An 18,817-nucleotide genomic window follows, 5' to 3' on the forward strand; every position below is an offset into this window, starting at 1 on the left:
TTGTCTGAGAAGAGAAATGTACAAAGATTGCTCCTGTCCAGTGTAACAGACAACTGTTAACTGCATCCCTGACCAAGCTCAGTGCTTATCTGAAGCTAGTCTTAAATAATTCAAGAGGTAAACAAGAACTGCAGTCACGATTAACTAAAATAAGTACACAAAGTGCTGGATAATTAAGAGTTTGTCTTTAACTCCCTTTTCTGGAAAATAAGTTAGAAAATAACACTAAAGGCAGCTTTCAGAATTTTGCTCACCATAGTTAACATGATGCTTGTGGGTTTCCCCAAAATGAGCAATCACGTCTGAAGAACAGAGCACACAAATGACACATGAAATGGAAAGAAAACTTCTACTTTAAAAATCGGATATAATTTAAAATAAATACCATTATCCATAAAGTAAAATGAACATTTTATAATTCTTTTAAACTTCCTGTATGGGGTTCACAGACCTGCGAATACACCCAAAGTAACTCGTGTCCAAAGTGTTCCTTAACAAATTATAAATTATTGGCAACAGTTTCCTTAATGGAGATGGCAGGAGTAGGTCCCACATGAGTCCATATATAGCCCTTCTCTGGTCTTGTGGGAACAGTGGGGAAGGGAGACGATCGAGATTTGAAATATTCTGAAGGTGCATGACAAACAAATTCTAAATATTCCATTTTCCTTGGGAGGTCTTCTTCTGGTCCTACGGAAAAAGAAATAATCTTCAAAGACAAAATTTTAAGGCATAAAATGGAAAATGCAGGAATTAGTTACTTAAAAACACTCAACAGCAGCCAATATCCCTTGGAGAATGTGCCTTTTCAACCAATGACTTCTCTGGGACAGTAGCCTCAAATACTAGGCAAGAAGAAACCTCTACCTTTTATTTTTTGCTTTTTGTGTCTTTCTCCCCCTGCATTTGAAGCGGTCACTTATTTCAATGAAGTACTTTAGTCAATATTTTTTAAACAGACACTATTTGTGGCCTGCCTGTCAAAAGGACTTTTCTGAATTATTATTCATTTTATAATCAACAGCAGAACACTCTATATGGCAGTGCTTGCACTGTTATGTATTTTAAGCAACCAAGATGGAGATCATCTGATTCAGGTAATTTTTAAAGAAACAGCTTAGACTGGTACATCAGGTTTATACTGTGATAACTTTGATTCTACCTATGGAGTATTAAGTTGATCTTTAAAGTTGCAAGACTATAATTACGCTCATGAGCACAAACACTCAGGTAATCACACTCACTGCAGCAGCGCTCATCGTTTTACATACATAAAAAAGATAAAGGTTATTGAAGTAAATGAGATGCTTACAGGATTAGGGTCTAAAATGCGAATCTTGACAATCTAAAAAGTTCATTTAAAGTAAACCAACTCTGCATTAGTCTTGGCACATGTAAGTAGTTGTATAAAATGAAGGCTTAGAGATTACCTATGATATAGGAGGCTGGGTCAAAACAGTCTTTGGGGCTGGCTCGTGTAGGAATGAGCCAGGTGAGCGCAGCACTCTTTTCACAGTATTGGTCCTGAATAAACCCACGGATCTGAGCGTAGTATGTTTTTCCATCCTGCTCATCAACCACTGAAACAACATCTCCAATTTGGTAGTATACACCCTAGAAGACACACAAGCAATAATTAAACAGTTTGATTTTAGAAGCTTCACTTCGCAATCATGATTCATCTCTTAAGTACCAGTATCTTAAATTATCTGAAATTACCCCAATCTTGAAAGACAGCCTTGATTCAGCCACATGCAAAAGAACAGTGGCTGAGTACTGTCTCACCTAAGCAGTCATCAACACTGTGTGCGGTCACCCCATGCCTGGGAGCATGCAGAGGAGACAGTTTCATTCTGTAAGCAGGAGGATGCAACACCACCTTCCAGAACAAGTAACTGAGGTAATTTCCCTGTGTGTGCTGGGAAAGCAGCCGTCTGTGTATGAAGTTCACTCACTTGAATGTAAAGGAATCCCAAAACACACATCCACCTCCTTCTATGGTGCTCTGTGATGTGTGAGGCTGTGCAGCGAAGGCAACTCACTTCATGCTATAATAGCTTTGCACAGCACACTGCAGTGACTGCACAATGCAGATCAAAATCAGAGTTTGCCAAGAATCAGCCAGGAGGGTTTTAAGATAGCACAAATACAAAACCCCCAAACAACCTCCTTGACAACACAGCAAAGTACCACAATAGAAATGTTTTGCATAAACAGACTGGGTTAAATAAGACTTCTGACGTAATTATTTGGAATTTCTGATAAACAAACAACCCTCCTCTCCCCCCAAATACACAAGAAAAAGCATTAACTCTTTTGTGAACTAGTCAACAGCAGAGATTCATCTGGGATGCCACACATGAAGCATCAGGTACCCACAGCATATACAGCCCAGCGTACCACTTCTCTTCTTGCTGTGCAGTCTCCGATTGGCTATCCTGACCTCTCCTTTGGAGGAAAAGGCATTTCAAACAGTTGGTTTGTACTACCAGGAAACAAAGGCACATTTCAGAACTTTGAAACACTAACACCTTGTCATCATGCTGGTGAAAATGCTCTCAGGCATGTGTGAAGGCCTGCTTCTGCTTTCACTGCAGTAGTCAACAGATCTTATTGCGAGGGTGTTGGAGGCTGCTTGGATTCGGCTTTGAACAGGGGCCAGTTTAGACTAGTTAGGGCAGCACAACCCATCCCCTCTACAGGCAACATTCTCTGCGATTAAGGTAGGAAACATCACACAGATTTAAGTAACCAGCTACAGTCTCTTCTGCTCGACCTGTGCACAAAAGCAGAAGTTAGAGATTTAAAAACCCTGACTGCAATCATCACTAACGAAACCAGATCCATCTCTTTCCTGAAAGAAAATGGGACAATGAATGACAGCTGCGTAAACTACTGTAGTAAACTACCCCGCAAGACAACCTAATAATATAAGGCAGAGCAAAATCCTCCACATCTGCTAGGCAAGGAAGCACAGGAAAGCACCCTCAGTGCTTTCATTATCAGTGGCAATTCCTGAAATTGGAAAGAGGAACAGCAAGGTCTTTTTTGCAAACAAATTTCATAAACCGTACCTTATAAAAGATTGATTCTGCTGTAATTATAGTGGATACAGATTCAGGAGCCTTGATGGGCTGAAAAAATAATGCAGAAATGCAAAATCGTGAGCACTAAAGCAGGCCAAACATGTAACTCCAGAGGGATTTTTTTCCCTTTTAGCCCACATGCCGATACATTACCTTCTGGTAGTAAAGGCAAAGAACCAGGTGCAAACACTTCAAACGCTTGCACTTTAAAATCGGAAATAAAGCCAACATTTCCACTCCGGGGATTTCGAGCGGAGCCGTGAGGCCTCATTTCGCTTGTTTCTAGTTACACACAGCTCCTTCCCTCAGGAAACGAGCACGAAGGCCCGGGCGCCGCGCGGACCGGTGCACCACAGCCCAGCGTGCCCGTGCTACCCAGCAATAAAGCGGCCGCGATTATAACCACGTCCCGCCCAGGATCCGGGGTGCCCCCGGTGCGAAGCTCGCTCTGTGCTCCAAGGCCGCGGGAGGCCTCCCCGGAGGGCCGGGACAGGGCCCGCCGCCCCCCGCGCCGCTGGCAGCGCCTTACGTTCTTCAGTTTGAAGATGTGCCTCCGGCCCTTGCCCTTCGTGGAAACCTTCTTCTCAGCGGCGGGCGCCGACTTGTACTTGGTGTTCCTGAGCCGCGCGGACCGCCGGTGGATCTCCTGCTTGCTCTTGGGGGGAAATTGCCGAATAAGCACAAGGGAGGGCGCTGCCGCGGGCGCCAGCACGGCCGTGCCGCCCCTGCCCCGGCCGCCGGGACCCAGGCACCACGCGGGGAACTCGGTCCGGGCGCCCTCACCTGCTTCCCTGCGCCGCCGCCGCCGCCGCCGTTGCTGTGCTGCGCGGCGGACGAAGTGGTGGCGAAGGCGGCGGGCCCGGGCGGCGCGGAGCGGGCCGTGCAGTTGTTGCACAGGATCTCGCCCTGGCCGCCCTTCTTCCACATGGAGGAGGACGTGCTGCGGCACACGCTGCACGTCGGCTTCAGACCCAGCGGCATCCTGCGGCCGGCGGCGGGGCCCGCGGCCCCGGCTACCGAGACGGCGGCGGGGATGCGGCGCCGACGCCGGCCCCTTCTTCCCTTCCCTTCCCGGCGGCGGCGGCGGATGTGGCTGCGGCTCGGCGGGAGGAGCGGCCGGGCTGCCTTGCGGCCCTGCCCTCTGCTGGCTGCGGGGCGCTCGCCGCCGCCGGCAGGGGCTTCAGCCGAGCCCGTTCGCTTCACCTCGGCCCTGCGCCTGCCGCGCCGAGCCCCGCGGGGCACCGCCGGCTGCGGGGCCAGCCGCGCGTGGGCCCTGGCGGAGGCTGCCTGAGGCGCGGCCCACCCCTGCAGCCGGGGTCGGGGTCGGGGTCGGGGTCTCGGCTTGCCGGGCAGGCTTCAAGGGCAGAGCGGAGCGCCATGGGGGTCCGTGTCTCGGCGTCGTGAAGGCTGTGTCTGCCAGAAGTGGCAGGCAGCGGGCGCTGGCTTCAGTCGCCAAGAGAAGGCGTTCGTGTTCCAGGCAGGGCACATCTCTTGCCTCAGCAGAAGCCCTGAAGAAGAGAGCAGTCCCGGTGGGAGCCGGCGGCAGGCAAGCGGGACAGCCAAAGAGTGTAGCAAGGCACAGCGGCTGCCGCTGGTACCTGTTCCTTTCCTGTTTGCGGAGGGTTGTCAGACCCCATCGCCCAAAGGTGCACAGCTGTCACCCTTCCTACCGCCAGAAAATCAGAGGAGAGGGATGCAAATGTTGTCATGGCTCAGGAGGACAGTGACAGTGGTTCACACAGGAGCTTCAGCCGTCATGAAGCCAACACTCCCTCTCACGCGGACCCTCGGTTCCCTATCAGAGCTAAATGCGGGAACCATGGATGTAACAGTCGTTCCTCACACCAGTGCCACTTAAATGCCACGTAGATATTTCTCTAGTTTGATGTCATGAAAGAAATGCCCAGTCATGCGTGAGGATTTGCAGCTTTTTAATTTCCTTACTCAGCCTTCATCCTTGGGAAGCATTTAAACCTTTGGTGGAAGTTGAGTTGATTTCCTTTTACTTGTTCCCAGTGAACACAAGGAACAAATCATCTTCTTTAGTAACGAACATTTTTTAGATAAAGGAAGATGATCTTGCTTAAAAGAAAACTCATGTAAAATAGAGGGTATTTCACTCACTGGTGCTATGGTAACAACTGCATAATTAATAGAGGTTATTTGCAGGGATCTGTTTACAGATGCTCCCCTCATGCAGTGGCTGGAGGGCTTGCCTGGGTTGGTACTGACTCATGGGCAGCGGCACTTAACCTCTTGCACTCCTCCACCAGCTTTGCCTTTCTTGTCTCAGGTGCCAAATTTATTTCCTTGTTTTGAACGTAACTCTATTTTACTGCAATCTCCTTTCAAGTTGTTCCTAGTTCCTGGGCTGTTAACTCCCGACTTTGTGAGGTTTGGGTTTTGGCCCTGTGGGACATGGCGAGGTAATGCAACAGCAGAGATAACATACCATGACTACAAGTGCTTTGTTCTCTTAAAGAACATTAAAGCTGTCTCTCGAGTTACTTTATTTGTAGTCTAAAATGCTTCTGTGATACAGGAGTGGCAAAAATGCACTTTTTAACAAAAGTCAGCTCTTCCGCACTCGTCATATGTTGTCAGTTCAGGTTCTCAGGGCGTATTTTGGTAACAACTAACAGTTTTTCACTATTATGTCTTCTTGCAAACAGGGATCCTGTTGTACACACTTCCTGCTTAACAGGTTATCTTCAGAGGTTACTATTTGTGCTTCATTTGCAACAGTTCTTGAGGATCTTGGATCAGTTTTGGGGTAAGTCCTCGATCAGGATCTGAAGTGGTGGTTCCAGCCAAATTGCATGCCACTAAACACATTTCAGGCTTAGTTTTAGCCTTTCCAATGGTGATGCAATGACGTGGTCCTTGGGTAACCACGTCACTTAGGATGTTGGGATTCTCTCTTTGCACTAGTGACAAAAGTAGGTACTGCTGGTAACTGTGACTACGGGAGTTCATTTTCTTTATGCACAATTTTTGTTACAGAATGTTTTCATGTCTCCATTTTAAGCCAATATGACAGCTGCAAGCCAATACAGATGCCTGAAGGCACAACATGCACATTCCCACTGTGCATGTAAATTAACTTGTTACTCATATAGACTTTAATTAATCAGTAAAAATTAATTAATTAATTACTAAATCTATATAAAGGAGACCTGCCAGTTGTAGAAAGTTTCATATGAAGTGCAAAGCAACCTCAGTTATTTACCATTGCCAGTTTATTACTGTTCTATAGCTCAAAACCAGAAGTTTGTCCTTTTCAGTCAACAGGTTACATGGGATTGTCACTGTAGCAGTTTTTATGAAGCCCCACTGCTTCTGATGCAGTCTCAGCTGCGTTCTTTAAAGTGGTGCTCAAGTCCTTCCGTGGCTGTAGTTCTCTGTATTGCATGGGGAGTCCCAGTTTCCAAGGAGCCATGTAGTTGGAGCCTTTCCAAGTTCCTGAGCGGTGGCAGGCCCATGGTATAATTTTTCGACTTTTTCTCTCTTCATACATTAGCCAAAGGAACCTGCTGTAGCAAGGAATAAACTGAGCCAGAGTTTCATTTAGTATTTCCAGTGGGACTTCACTGTAGTCCCTGAACTGTTCCCGGTTCTGACCTCAGCCACTCTGGCCTTTGGCATTCTTTGTGCCATCCTGCAACAGCAAGTGTAATTGTGAGTACGAGGCAATTACAAGTATACCTCATTTTCCATGAAGCTTTGCAGCACATTGCAAAACTTAGAAGGGCTGACAGGCATGAAAATAGCAATGTAATAGGAAATTATGAGAGGACACATTTTCATTATGTTAACAAATCGCTATTGTTTCAGTGTAAAGATTTCCAATTTAAGCCTACAGAGAAGAATAAAATCAGTTATGAAAAATGATTTGTCCTTTGTTTTTTTAACAGTAACTACAAATAGGCTACCTCTTATTGGAAACATAGTCTTCAGTATTTTGATAGTATATCTAATATCTAACACAATTGCAGAGAAAAGCTATATAGTAGCAAAAAGTGCAAAAGTCCCTCAAGCCTGGCTCTATTCAAGGGGAAGTTACTTCATCTAAATCTCTTACATATCTCTTTGTATAATGAATAAACATTATAGACATCATAAAGGCCTACATCCTAAAGCTCCTTTCTGTGCAATGTATATTGTGCTCACTTTGTACAAATAGAGTAAATGTGGTCTTTATTTAGATCATTAAAGAAACTACTGATTTCTTCTGCCTTCCAGGACAGAATTAATCTAAAACAACACAGTATGGGATTGGATGGCTAAATTACAGCCAAGAAGAATTTGGACTGCTGTGCTCCGTAACATTGTCTGTATGAGCTTCAAAACCCTGAACTGTTACCTGAAGTAGTGTCTGCTGCTGAATTATACATAAAGACATCATGGTCAGGAGGGCCTCCAAGTCTAGATGCCTGACCAGAAATTTCAAATACTTTTTTTCAAAATAAGTTTTGTTTGTTATATTTGTTCTTAAATTGCAGAATGTGAAGTTTTCTACTATAACATGTACAAATCCTAGTAGTCTTTACAATTGTTTTAGTGAATCTCGGATGGCTAATTAAGATGACATTGCTGTTTGTTTGCATCCCTGAAGGTGATGATGTTGGCTACATGGACTGCCATGCTAAAAAAGGTAGAGACTGCCTCTGGCCTCTGCAGAGTAAAAATGCTGGTGTCCCAGTAAGATCTATTTTCAAGTAGGTCATGATAAATAAAATTGATCTGATAATTAGAGCATAAGTTACAGGGGCCAAAATATAACTGATGAATAATTTGCATAGTTATACTCACTGTTGCTCACAGGAAACCCCCTGGGTTCATAAACTGATAAATACTCCTTAAAACTATTTACGTAAATAATTCTTACATAGTGAACAATTCTTACGTAAAACCCCCAAGATAAAATTCCCCATCTCTTTTCTGGTATCTTGTGGAAAAGATGCTTCTGCTTGGATGAAAATACCACTATCATCTGAATGCTGAAGATGATGCATCTGCAGTACTGGACATCTATCTGGATATATTCAATATTTTCTTGCTTGTATTCCATTTATCTGGATATTCACACAAATGATCTAAAAGAAAAAAAAAAAAACCCACAAACATGCAAAACACCTTCTCAAGTCTGTATTTCACTGCAGAAAGGATTTCTGTAAAGGTCAAGAGCAGCATAATTTTAAAAGAACACTATCATCTTGTTAACAATTAACTTTAACTTTTTGTTGGTGAGATGTAACAGTAAGTATCTATGAAGAGCTGAGGAAAAAAGGGCTTTGCAGTGAAGATAGGAAACATGGTTTTTTACTCCATTATTCTATTTTCAGTTATTTTTTATGAACTACTTAAATTGTTTTGTGATGTTATATATTTGGAGAACAGTAGAACTTCTTTACTTGCTTATTTTTGAAGTGGAACGGAAGTATACCATTGCAGAAAGCCAAGCTTTGTCCTCATACAAAGACTGACAGCGAACACAGGTTTGTGCAATGTTTGCAGGGGATCCATCTCCTTTTTATGCACATCTTGTGCTTTACTCTTCAGTTAGAAGGATGAGATGGTTAAAATTACCTCAGTTTTGCATCATATCTACATCTTCCCAGTTTCTGTACCTGTCTGGCCTACGGAAGAGTAGTAAGGATAATAATGAATGTACTGTCTAATTCTGCGTAGACTGTCTAGACAATTTTTGGTAAAGAAACTACCTATCATCACACCCATGCTTGGCTTCCATTCTTAGAGCCTCTTGGGTATTACAGTGGGATGCCTTGTGCATGCTGGGAGAGGGGCAGAAAAGGAGGTGAAGGCAATGGTGAAATTTACCCTGATAAATGGATGGCTGAAACTGGGCTGCAGTGGTGTCTAATTTTGAAGCATGCTGTCGTGATTTTAAACACCTCAGAACCTATGTTTTAGATTTGTCTGTTAGTATGTTTTAGCGGCCATAAACCCAAAAATCTCTCTTGTGATACTCATGATCTTAGTAGTCTTTGCTGACTACAGCATATGCAGTGATACCACAGCAGCAGGTGATGGAAAGTGCCTTGCAGTGACTAATCCAACTTCATACATTAGCCTTCAGAAGCTCTCCCGCATCTTGGCATGCTTGTCTTGTCGGAGGAAGCTAATTAAATTACTGTAGCAATTAACAGAATAGTTTAGTGCCTGTTAACGTAACCTGGAATTTCCTGGTAACAAAAAAGGAGCCTGGATATTAAGTGGCACTTAAGTAACACTAATTAACAGGATCTGCCTGAAAAATGAGCCCCCCCACTCTCTTTAGCACCATTTGTAATGACAAGGCATTACTCTTCACAAAAAACAAGTACACAATATTCCTGGAGCAATTAAGACAAAATTGTCTATTTTAGATTTTGTTTTAGAAGCTTAATGAATATAGGTACGTTATACTTACAAGTCAAAACATTCAACTTACTATGTGGTCCCCAGCTACTCTGGCATGGGACTGAACATATCCTAATAATGTCTGTCATCAGTCTTAATCTGCTACAGTAAGTCTAAGATGTAACGAGACAGAATGGAATTAGTTTAAGTAATAAATGTTTAATCAAAGAATTTTACATATTATTAACAGCATTCATTTGGCCAAACATCTACATGGTTGTAGTATCCTAGTTGTATATAAAGTGGGAATGTATCAAGTATAGACTATGAAAGTGCAAATAACAATTCAAGGTTAGAGTAATTTTTTACATTATAAAATTAACAGGTTTACAAAATAGTCTTGCCAAACTTTATTTCTGAATTGTAAAGTCAATGACTATGGTGTTAAAATAAGTACCAAGAAAATACAAATTTAATAGGCTAATTTCATGCTCATAAGAGTAACACGGAAACAATGGATATACTGCACAACCTAACCAAATTACAAAAAACCAGAACCCACAGACTTCACAATCTTCACAGAAAGCATTCTTACATATCTTACTGTAACTCTGCAAGACATCTCACTGCAATACATGATCTTTTTGTGAGAATCTTTCTGTTCAGAAATTACAATTCAAGGAAGCTATGTGAGTCAAACAACTTTCAGACCAATTCATGATGACCGTTCACCAAGAATTGTTTTAGTTGAAGGATTTTATATCATAGAACAATTTAAAATAGGTATTTTTCAAAGATATCCAAAGGATTTTTATCATTTCAGGAACAGGGCAGCTAGAGGAAAAGTTGAAGTTATTTGAGACTATTCTATTCCATTCTCTCTAAAGATGCTTGCAAAATGAACAAGGTTTTTATGGGTAAGGGTAAAATATTCTTATTTAATTTTTTACTAATACAAACCTTGCAACTTCAAGGTTCAAAAGCTGGATTGGCATGAATTAGTTACCAAAACACTCACTTGAACTCACAGGAATCAATACATAAACTCTGCTATTATGACACTTGCCTATACACACTCAGTAGTAATAAACTTTTATATCATATCAACAAATCTCTGGTAACAGTTAAGCAAAACTTAAAATGGAGTGTATGTAATTTGCTTGTGTTATGACAAGTTTTGATTATATGTAATTAAAACAGCCATTTGAACAACTTACTCTAGTTGTAATTACATACTGTACCATTGTATCTCACTAACTGCAGATTGATGCTTTTAAGCAAATCTAAAACCAGTATTTTTTATTTTTTCACGGTACAACACCTAGGAAAAGGGGTTTTGTGGTTGCTTTTTTATTTTTTACTTTTATTTTTTTTACACTAAACAGTAATCACACAGCAAATGAGTATTGTGCAATAGAACAAATACCTAGCAGTGTTTTGTTTATGCGAAAACACTGACTGAACATTTAGTTATTTACTGTAAAGGCAAGGCCATGGGTGGTTTTATGGAGGTCTTTGCAATTAATAGCATAGTTACTCCAGAACAGACACTGAATTTGAATTACTTGTTTAACTGTGGCAACTATCCAGTTGGGGTTAGGCAAAGGCACCGTAACATGTTGAGCAGAATGCGTTATTTGAACTTTAACTGTGGGACTGGCTGATATATGAAAATTCTGTATTCCTACATTTTTATAAAATGTTATCATTAAAAGTAATTGCACTATTAGTGCATAGAATGCTTTGTAGAATTATGAAAAGAAAGAACTATGATTGCACTTCCATTAAAGTGTCTCTTAAAATACAGCATAGCTATGGCTAACTCACTGTATTTTAATATTTAAAATAACTGTTTAACAGCAGCATTAGGTTTTATTAACTTAAGATACAGGCTACATTTAATTAAATGCAGTCACCATGGCAACACATGCCAGTTTAATTTAGAGAAGCAATGCTACCCAGTGGTTTCTTTCACTGCTAAGAATTGTGGGATTAGTTTCATAGAGTAACACTGCACTGTTTTGTTAGGCTACTGCCAGTTAACTATGCACAGTTTGGCACATTTGGACTGTAAATAGACATGAAAAAATCTTTGATTTTAGCGGGAAAGAATATCCCCTAAAACTTGTTCCTGGAGCAGTACTAAGGAGAAGCATTAAATACCTCCGTTCACACTGCTAACGAAAAGGAAAAATGAGTAAAGAAAAGTTACAGAAAACAAAAACAAAATGCAAACAAACTGCTAAATGTTATTTTGGTGAAAGAATGAGTTCTAAAACATGGAATAAACTATTTCTTAGGAAAACCAACCAAAATAACCAGTGTAAGTCTTTAATCCATACTTTCAAGTTAAGGATCATCAACCTAAGGCTAAACAGATGCTGCATTGTATTAGGAATGTGGAGTACAACCTACTTATTCCTTCCTCTTGTGAGCAAAAAGGCAAGTACTACCTAATTAAATGCAAAGGATATTCCTTGAAAGGTTCACATTATTATGAAGAACTACAATTCAAGAGAACTCCTAAATATCCGATGTTACATCAGTGGTTACAGCTGAGCTGTAATTATGTGGATCAAAGCCTCCATAATGCTTACTCCACATACTGTACCATCTGTCACCGCCATTCATTTACTCCAGATTTAGTTTTTATTCATACCAGATGCACATGTTCAATCCATTCACTTGAGGCTTGAGGAGTCTGACTTGAAGCATCTCCTGAAGCATCCAGCATGCTTGTTACCTCCCTGTTACTATCACCACTTTGTGATACCATTTCACCTGGAATAATGTTTTCTTCAGAAGTGCTTTCCTCTGTTTGGGTTCCTGTGCCTTCATTTTTGAGTGCATCCTCAAATAGTGCATGTTCCTCCTGAGGCTCCAGCCTTGTGTCTGTAAGATTTGGTTGACCTGCTGACCCATCTTCAGTACTGGGTTGCTGTGAATCCTCATCTGCTTCAGTACTTGTTGAGGGGATCAGAGCAATACTCTGTGGGTTCATGTCATGAAACCAGGCCATAATATTTCCAAGTAGATTTTCACTGGTATTGGGATCTTGACTGCTGGAATCGGCATCACTGGATGTTGAGTATAATCCACTTCTTATGTCACTGCAAGGGTGTGAGTGAAGACGATCAGCTGAAAAGGGATCATTGCCTGCCCCTAGTCTCATCAGGCTGTCACCAAGTTCTAACAGCTCAGAGCTGCTCAAAGCGCCTCTTGGATTATCTATACTTATGGGAGCAGAGTCCAATCTTGTCGGCAAAGAGGTACCTATTGCTCCTAAAGATGCCTCATTATTTAGGAAGTCTCTAGTTTCTTCATCTATGGCCAAGCCAGATTCTTGTAATGATAACTGAATAGCTAGCAGAATGTTTGGGTCATCTTCATCCAAAGAACTCAGAGCCTGTGGAAATACACAAGGTTGCTTTCAGAATAAAACTTTCATCTTGTTACATATTCTGGGTGAAAAGTAATTTGGGCTCAAATCTCAAATTCATTCATTATTCATACATGTCATTTATCAGAATCAATTTTTATTGACACAGCTGACAACATAATTTAAAAGGTGACTTACATTAGAGATTGGTTAGCATTTCTTACCAGTGCAAATGTATAATTTCTTGTCCTAGGTTCTCCCTTTCCCATTGAAGAATTAAGACAATTTGCAGAGACAAAATGACACAGAAAAGCAGACCAGAGGAAGGCAAGCAAAGCAGAGAGAATGGAAAAGAAATTAGGGAAGATACCTGAAGAGAATCCTGGTTTTCAGAGCGACTGACAGGGGTATAGTCATGAAGCGAAGAGCTGTGCAGAATACCCATAGAAGCTGAACTCACCATGGAGGTGCCATGTCTTCTACTACTGCCACCTTCCTGAGTGTCTGTTTGGGCAATTGAAACAAAAACGGTTGAAGAACCAGCAAGGAAGCTTCCCCACTATCATTTACTGGCAGAATCTCTTCCTTCCTTTTGGATTACGTCTGTCTAATTTTACTCCTTTATTCACTCAGAATGAAATAATTCAGAACACTCCTTCCACATCAACCAGTAAAACCCCAGTCCCACTGTTTAAGGAGTGACTGCCTGGATCGTTTGTGCTTTTCTGCTCTCAATGCCCTTCTTTTTGTCTCTGAAAGGATGGAGTATGCCATCAGGAGCATAAGCCTGTTGGCAGGAGGGGCAAAAGTGCTTTTAAGGCACACAGATGATTTAGGGAAAGTTCTGAAAAATACTGCACATGGACAAAATACAGGGTGCATTTACTGGTGGATTACAAACAACATTTGCCCATTTCTCCATTATTTCAAAGACAACAACTCAGCTGTAATGTTAACGTTACATTTACCATAACATTGCAGCACAAGTAAGAGTCGTTAGTGTAGTGTAACCTCAGCAATTACTGACATTGCTGTTTTCTCAAAACAACCAACAAAAAGAAATAAAATTAAAATGCTGTTTCCAGAAAAACTGCCCTGTAATAAAAATCAGTGTAACTCTTTTGACTTTGGAAAATTGCATTTTCCACTTCAAAACTTAAAACGAACTAAGGTGAGACAAACTAATTCTCTTTTGTGTGGTTTACCAGTATGTCCTGGTCATCACTGCAATATCCAAGTGTTCAGTCAAATTGGAGTCCTCAAACTAACACGATAGGTTTGCATTTTACTTGTAATAGGGAAGGCCTGAAGCTCACCAAAATTCTTTTTACTGTTTCTAAAACAAAGAATGTGTTTATTTCTCCTCAGCAGAGAATTTCTCCTTTTGTTTTTAAAGGACAAGCTATGTATAGGACTTAAGTTCATGAGACACAGCGATCAGAGTTTGTGCAGCATGGCTTAGAGACAGAGCACGCCACTGGCAGCTCTGAAGAAACAGTGTCATAGTACGATTTGGATTTGAGCTATTTTTTGTACCTTTGTAAAGGTCCTGGCAGAATGGAGACAGCCCAGACAGCCAAGTTACAATGACCTTAAGGGACTGCGCTACCAGCCATAGCACTGCTTAGAAGACCATATGCTGGAAGTCACAACCCATGCCAACTTTGCCAATACAGGATTTTCTGAGCAGGGTTTCTGGAATACAGCCTTGTGACTATCTTCTGGCTGGCCTGCAGCAGGGGAACCCTCTTCTATCCACCCTCTGCTTTATGCACAACTGGTCCTTTTAATTGGCATAAAGGAGCGGGTACATAGATAAGACTGTCATATGAAGTATATGCCCTTCAGAATTTCTTCAGAGAAGCAAACCTGCTCTAAACAGCTGAGAAGTTATTAGTGGGAAGATCAATGCCTTTCTCTTTAAAAAGAGAAGCAGCCACAAAGAAGTCAGCAACACTTCTAAGATCACATACGAAAAAGCAAAAATAAGCCTTTATGTTGTATCCTGGAAAATACAGCAATGTATTTGAAGCTTCTTTAAAGTGTATCCCCAGAAGAACGAGCACTGCGGTCACTACTAGCAATTTCTGAAGCAGGAAGAGGAAAGGAACAGGCCCAGGCAGGAACATACCTAGTGTACTCTCACTGGGGTCATCAGGATCTGGAGTATTACTCAGCAGACTGTGCATGTCTCCACGTCGACGCTGTCTGTGCCTCCTCCGATACTGAAATTCAGCATATTCCTGCATAAACCAAAGGTTACAAAATACAGGGCAGCATGCAGTAATATTTTTCTGATGTAATAAGCACCACATTTTTATGAAAAATGTGTGATTTTATATGTTTATTATAAAATCACCTGTTTTCAGAAAAATAAATTGCAAGTTGTATCATGCAATGTTTAACATAAATAATAACTAAAAAACCCCCCACAAAGTAATCCTAAATATATAAAAAAATGAACTAGCAAAGAAAAATACTTGACATATTACCAACATATTAATACTTGCAATCCCCCTTCTTAAAGAATTACAAGTACACAGTTTTTGTTTTGATGCCAAATTTTATATACATACACATCAACACACTTTTTCATAGATACAGAGCTAGTGATTTTAGAACATAAAAATAATTAATCTGAATGGAACCAACAGATTATTTCAGAGTCCCTGTTGCCAGCAATTATCAGCAGAAAATAACCTTAGGAAGACTACAGAAAGCTGGCTGACATACACTGGGACTTATTATACTCTTCCCAGCCTCCAGGACACTATGTCTCAGGAACTTCTTAAGCCACAGCTGATACACCTCTACTGAACAGTCTTGGATGGACTTTTATTCTACGAATTACAAACCTCCTCTATTTTTGTCTAATTTGAGCTGCTAATGAGCATTACCATATAGATTTGAACTGCAGCCTGGAATTTCTTATGTACTATGTATTTACCCAAGATAGTTTATATAACATTTATGGGAAAGCCTCATTTTTGACCACATCAAGCTAGCATCCCAAGGGTTAATTATCTTAATACTTGGAAATACATGTTTTGATTTCCATACCTTTCTTAATACTAAGAGGCTAATTTCCAGATATGTTTTAAGGTCAGTACAGCCGACACTGAACCTGACTGTGTAGGTAAGATCTTTCATTTCAGTTTTTACACAAGGCAATAAAAACATACACACAGGTATTAGCTCTTCTCTTCAGAAGATAATACTGCTATTTATTTCCCTGAGCCCCAAGCTGGAAAAGACTTCATTTAGCCAAATGAATTTAGAAAGGTAACATTACAATTAGCTTTCTTTTCTTATATTAACTTTTCATCCTGGAATATCTCAGCATCTGAAGTGTGTAAAGCTTACAGAGTGTCATTTCTCTCACCCAATGACCTCACGGCAGAGAGGTTGGAACTAGATGATCTTTAAGGTCCCTTCCAACTCTAACCATTTTATGATTCTATGATGGCTTGTTGTCTTTCCATGAACTCTTTCAGACGAAACCCTTATCCATAACAACATATGCAAGCCAAAAGAAGTCACAAAATCATCAGTGTGGACAGATTTTGATCTAAGATGATCCGTGAAAATTGTAAGAACATAAAAATCATAGAATCATGGAATGGTTTGGGTCGGAAGGGACCTTAAAGATCATTCAGTTCCAGTCCCCGCTGCCATGGGCAGGGACACCTTCCACTGGACCAGGTTGCTCAAAGTAGCTGTCTGTACTTGACCAGACAAAAGTTCCATTTACCCCAGTACTGTCTTCAACAGTGGTTAGTAGTATTGCTTGTTAGCCCATGGGACAGCATAAAAAAATAGGGCAAACATGAAGTGATTCTTATCTAAAATATTCTTCCAGCTTCTATGAGAGCTCAGAGATTTTCTAAAAGGAAGGCTGTGCTCCAAACAAGAGAAAATCAAAACTTGATATGGAACAGTATAACTAAATTATTTAAACAATATATAATTACATCACTATGAATCAGCCAAGGAATAATGGGAAGTGATCACTGAACACAAAGATTTATTAATCGTATCAGATCTTATTTCTTATCTGCTTGCAAGAAAATCCTAGATTTTCCCAATAGTTATTTCACTTTTGGTGACTTTTTAACCTTCAGAAAGACATCTTAATCACTACTGACAAAAAATTATTTCTGATTACTTGGAACAATTTTATATATGTGAGCAAAAGAAGTTTTAGTCTTTTTGGGTAGGAACATTAAGGTGTCACACACTGGTCTGCCACAAGCAGTGTTCCTCACTAAATCCAGTAAGAATCTGGTTTCTGTAATAATCTGGTAGACTCAGTCATTCTCTATAAAAAATTTTGTAGTGAAATTCACTAAAATAAACACAGATGACCATTATTAATTCTAGAAAATTCCTTTAGCATTGGTGGTTGCAAGTATTTTTGACAGCTACATAGCAAAGAAACCAACTTGCATCATACAGTGCCACATTCACGCAAATCATAAAAACTCATAAGCAATCATCTAAGCACAACTGCAATGGCACTTACTGCTAAACAGCTCATCAACATATTTCTCATCAGCTTTTTCTCACAACCAGTTCCACTGATGACACAGTAACATCACAATGAGCTTGGTATTATCAAATGTAGAATTATTTCAAGAGAAAGGACTACAGGAACTAGACAAGAGAAGCAAGCTGATTTTTTGTAGAGAAGCAAACTATCTTCTCAGCAGTGTGATGCTCACCAGCAACAACAGCAAAGGAAATATATAGAAGTCTGTGGAGTTTTCCAGGAGGCTTTAAAATGAAAACAGCAAGTTTTCTTTTATAAAGAAAGCATTTCTTTTATAATGAAAATGGCACCAAGGAAACGTTGAAATGAAGGTTCTTTCCTAACTGAAGGCTTTAATCAATATTCTCAAAATATTAAATAAAAGATGATAAAGGAAGCTTCTTATATTTTTGTGCAGAGTCTTGAAAATTATTCACTCTTTTCCCACATATAGATAGTGGAATATTGATTTTTAAAATTATAATTTTCATTCTTGGTTAAGTAGCAGAAGTTCACCTCATCTGAGTATGCAATTTCCATCCTGCTTCAATACATAAACCCAAAAAGAAACATTTCAAATAGTTAACAATATTTAAGTGTATGCCTGTATGTTTGTCTTAGATTGTGACAGAAGGATGGAAATTTCTTAGACTTCTTGTCAAATTTTGCTGAACTGACATTGCGGTCAAAAGTACTCTACACAGTTCCATATATTTATTACTTTAAGGTTCCCCAGCACATAGACAGCAATTTACATATGATTTTAAAACTGGCTATGTGCTTGGAAAATGATGAAAGCAACGTAATTTGTCTAACGCCACCTTAAATTAACTATATTATATAGATCATTGCACAGTTAGCTACGAATATATTTCCTTCTGTTGTGAAAAATAAATAAAATGGTGAGCTTAGACCAACTTGAAATGCTTGAACCAAAATAAGGCAGCACTTCATGCAGATTGCAATCATACCTGTGTTTCTAGAATAAGCAGAACTAAGATAAAGAAATTAAAAAGAAATAGTTTACCTCTGGGGATGCAAATCCTAAATATTCCCAATCCCATGTTCCACCAGCAAAGCTATAAAATTAAGAGACATAAAGTTTAGAAGTAGAACAACTATGAAAATCCTCCAGAGTTTCAAAACCTATCAACATCTAAAAACCAGTGCAACTGCAACTCTCTAAAGTTAACAAGTCTTTTGCATTAATTCCTACCTCGCAACACATTTAGAAAACCATACAATTAAACCGTTGACTATTCCAGAACTGCCTGATTTTTAGCAAAGACATACAGATTTTTAAAGCATACCAGGTATTTAGTGCCAATCTTGAAGGAAAAAAAGTGAAATGGAAGCCATGACATCAAATCATCAAATCATTAATGTATCACAGATGGGAAAGCAACTCAGGTTGCAACATACAGACATGTATTCTCAAATATATGTTTCTTCAGTGAAAAG

The 18,817-nt window shown here is 40.2% G+C and overlaps 2 protein-coding genes and 1 long non-coding RNA gene across 6 annotated transcripts in view; 1 reads left to right on the top strand and 2 right to left on the bottom strand.

The window, feature by feature from the left end:
- Window positions 1–335: 335 nt before the first annotated feature.
- Window positions 336–4,161, bottom strand: GATAD1 (GATA zinc finger domain containing 1). Of its 2 annotated transcripts, XM_065666385.1 has the most exons (5): window positions 3,870–4,161; window positions 3,616–3,741; window positions 3,075–3,134; window positions 1,431–1,614; window positions 336–690 (listed from the first exon to the last, which is right to left on the bottom strand). In XM_065666385.1, exons 1-5 carry the CDS (start codon window positions 4,065–4,067, stop codon window positions 500–502), a joined length of 759 nt encoding a protein of 252 aa, XP_065522457.1. In that variant the 5' UTR covers window positions 4,068–4,161; the 3' UTR covers window positions 336–499. The 2 variants fall into 2 exon arrangements, with proteins under 2 accessions (XP_065522457.1, XP_065522458.1); XM_065666386.1 differs by lacking the exon at window positions 3,075–3,134.
- A 255-nt stretch (window positions 4,162–4,416) lies between these two features.
- Window positions 4,417–10,661, top strand: LOC136007909 (uncharacterized). The gene is made up of 2 exons (XR_010609904.1): window positions 4,417–5,859; window positions 7,329–10,661. It is a non-coding gene; the product is annotated as an uncharacterized LOC136007909 (long non-coding RNA).
- ANKIB1 (ankyrin repeat and IBR domain containing 1) overlaps window positions 9,649–18,817 on the bottom strand; it is a 95,521-nt gene continuing 86,352 nt past the window's right edge. The window contains exons 17-20 of one of the 3 annotated variants that reach the window (XM_065666380.1): window positions 18,384–18,435; window positions 14,960–15,053; window positions 13,199–13,332; window positions 9,649–12,855 (exon numbers count right to left, since the gene is read on the bottom strand). In XM_065666380.1, the coding sequence (XP_065522452.1) occupies window positions 12,103–12,855; window positions 13,199–13,332; window positions 14,960–15,053; window positions 18,384–18,435 (1,033 nt within the window). In that variant the 3' untranslated portion in view covers window positions 9,649–12,102. Of the gene's footprint in view, window positions 12,856–13,198; window positions 13,333–14,959; window positions 15,072–18,383; window positions 18,436–18,817 lie in introns of all 3 variants that reach the window. The other 2 variants (XM_065666382.1, XM_065666379.1) reach the window with 2 other exon arrangements.

Source organism: Lathamus discolor, chromosome 2, assembly GCF_037157495.1.
Source record: "Lathamus discolor isolate bLatDis1 chromosome 2, bLatDis1.hap1, whole genome shotgun sequence".
Taxonomy (NCBI): Eukaryota; Metazoa; Chordata; class Aves; order Psittaciformes; family Psittacidae; genus Lathamus; species Lathamus discolor.

Coding starts and splice junctions, on each gene's coding strand:
- GATAD1 (XM_065666385.1), bottom strand. CDS start 4,067: ATGCCGCTGGGTCTGAAGCCGACGTGCAGCGTGTGCCGCAGCACGTCC. Junction 1,615..3,074: donor CAGAATCAATCTTTTATAAG/GTACGGTTTATG, acceptor TGTGTCTTCTAG/GGTGTATACTACCAAATTGG. Junction 691..1,430: donor CCCAGCCTCCTATATCATAG/GTAATCTCTAAG, acceptor CTTTTTCCGTAG/GACCAGAAGAAGACCTCCCA.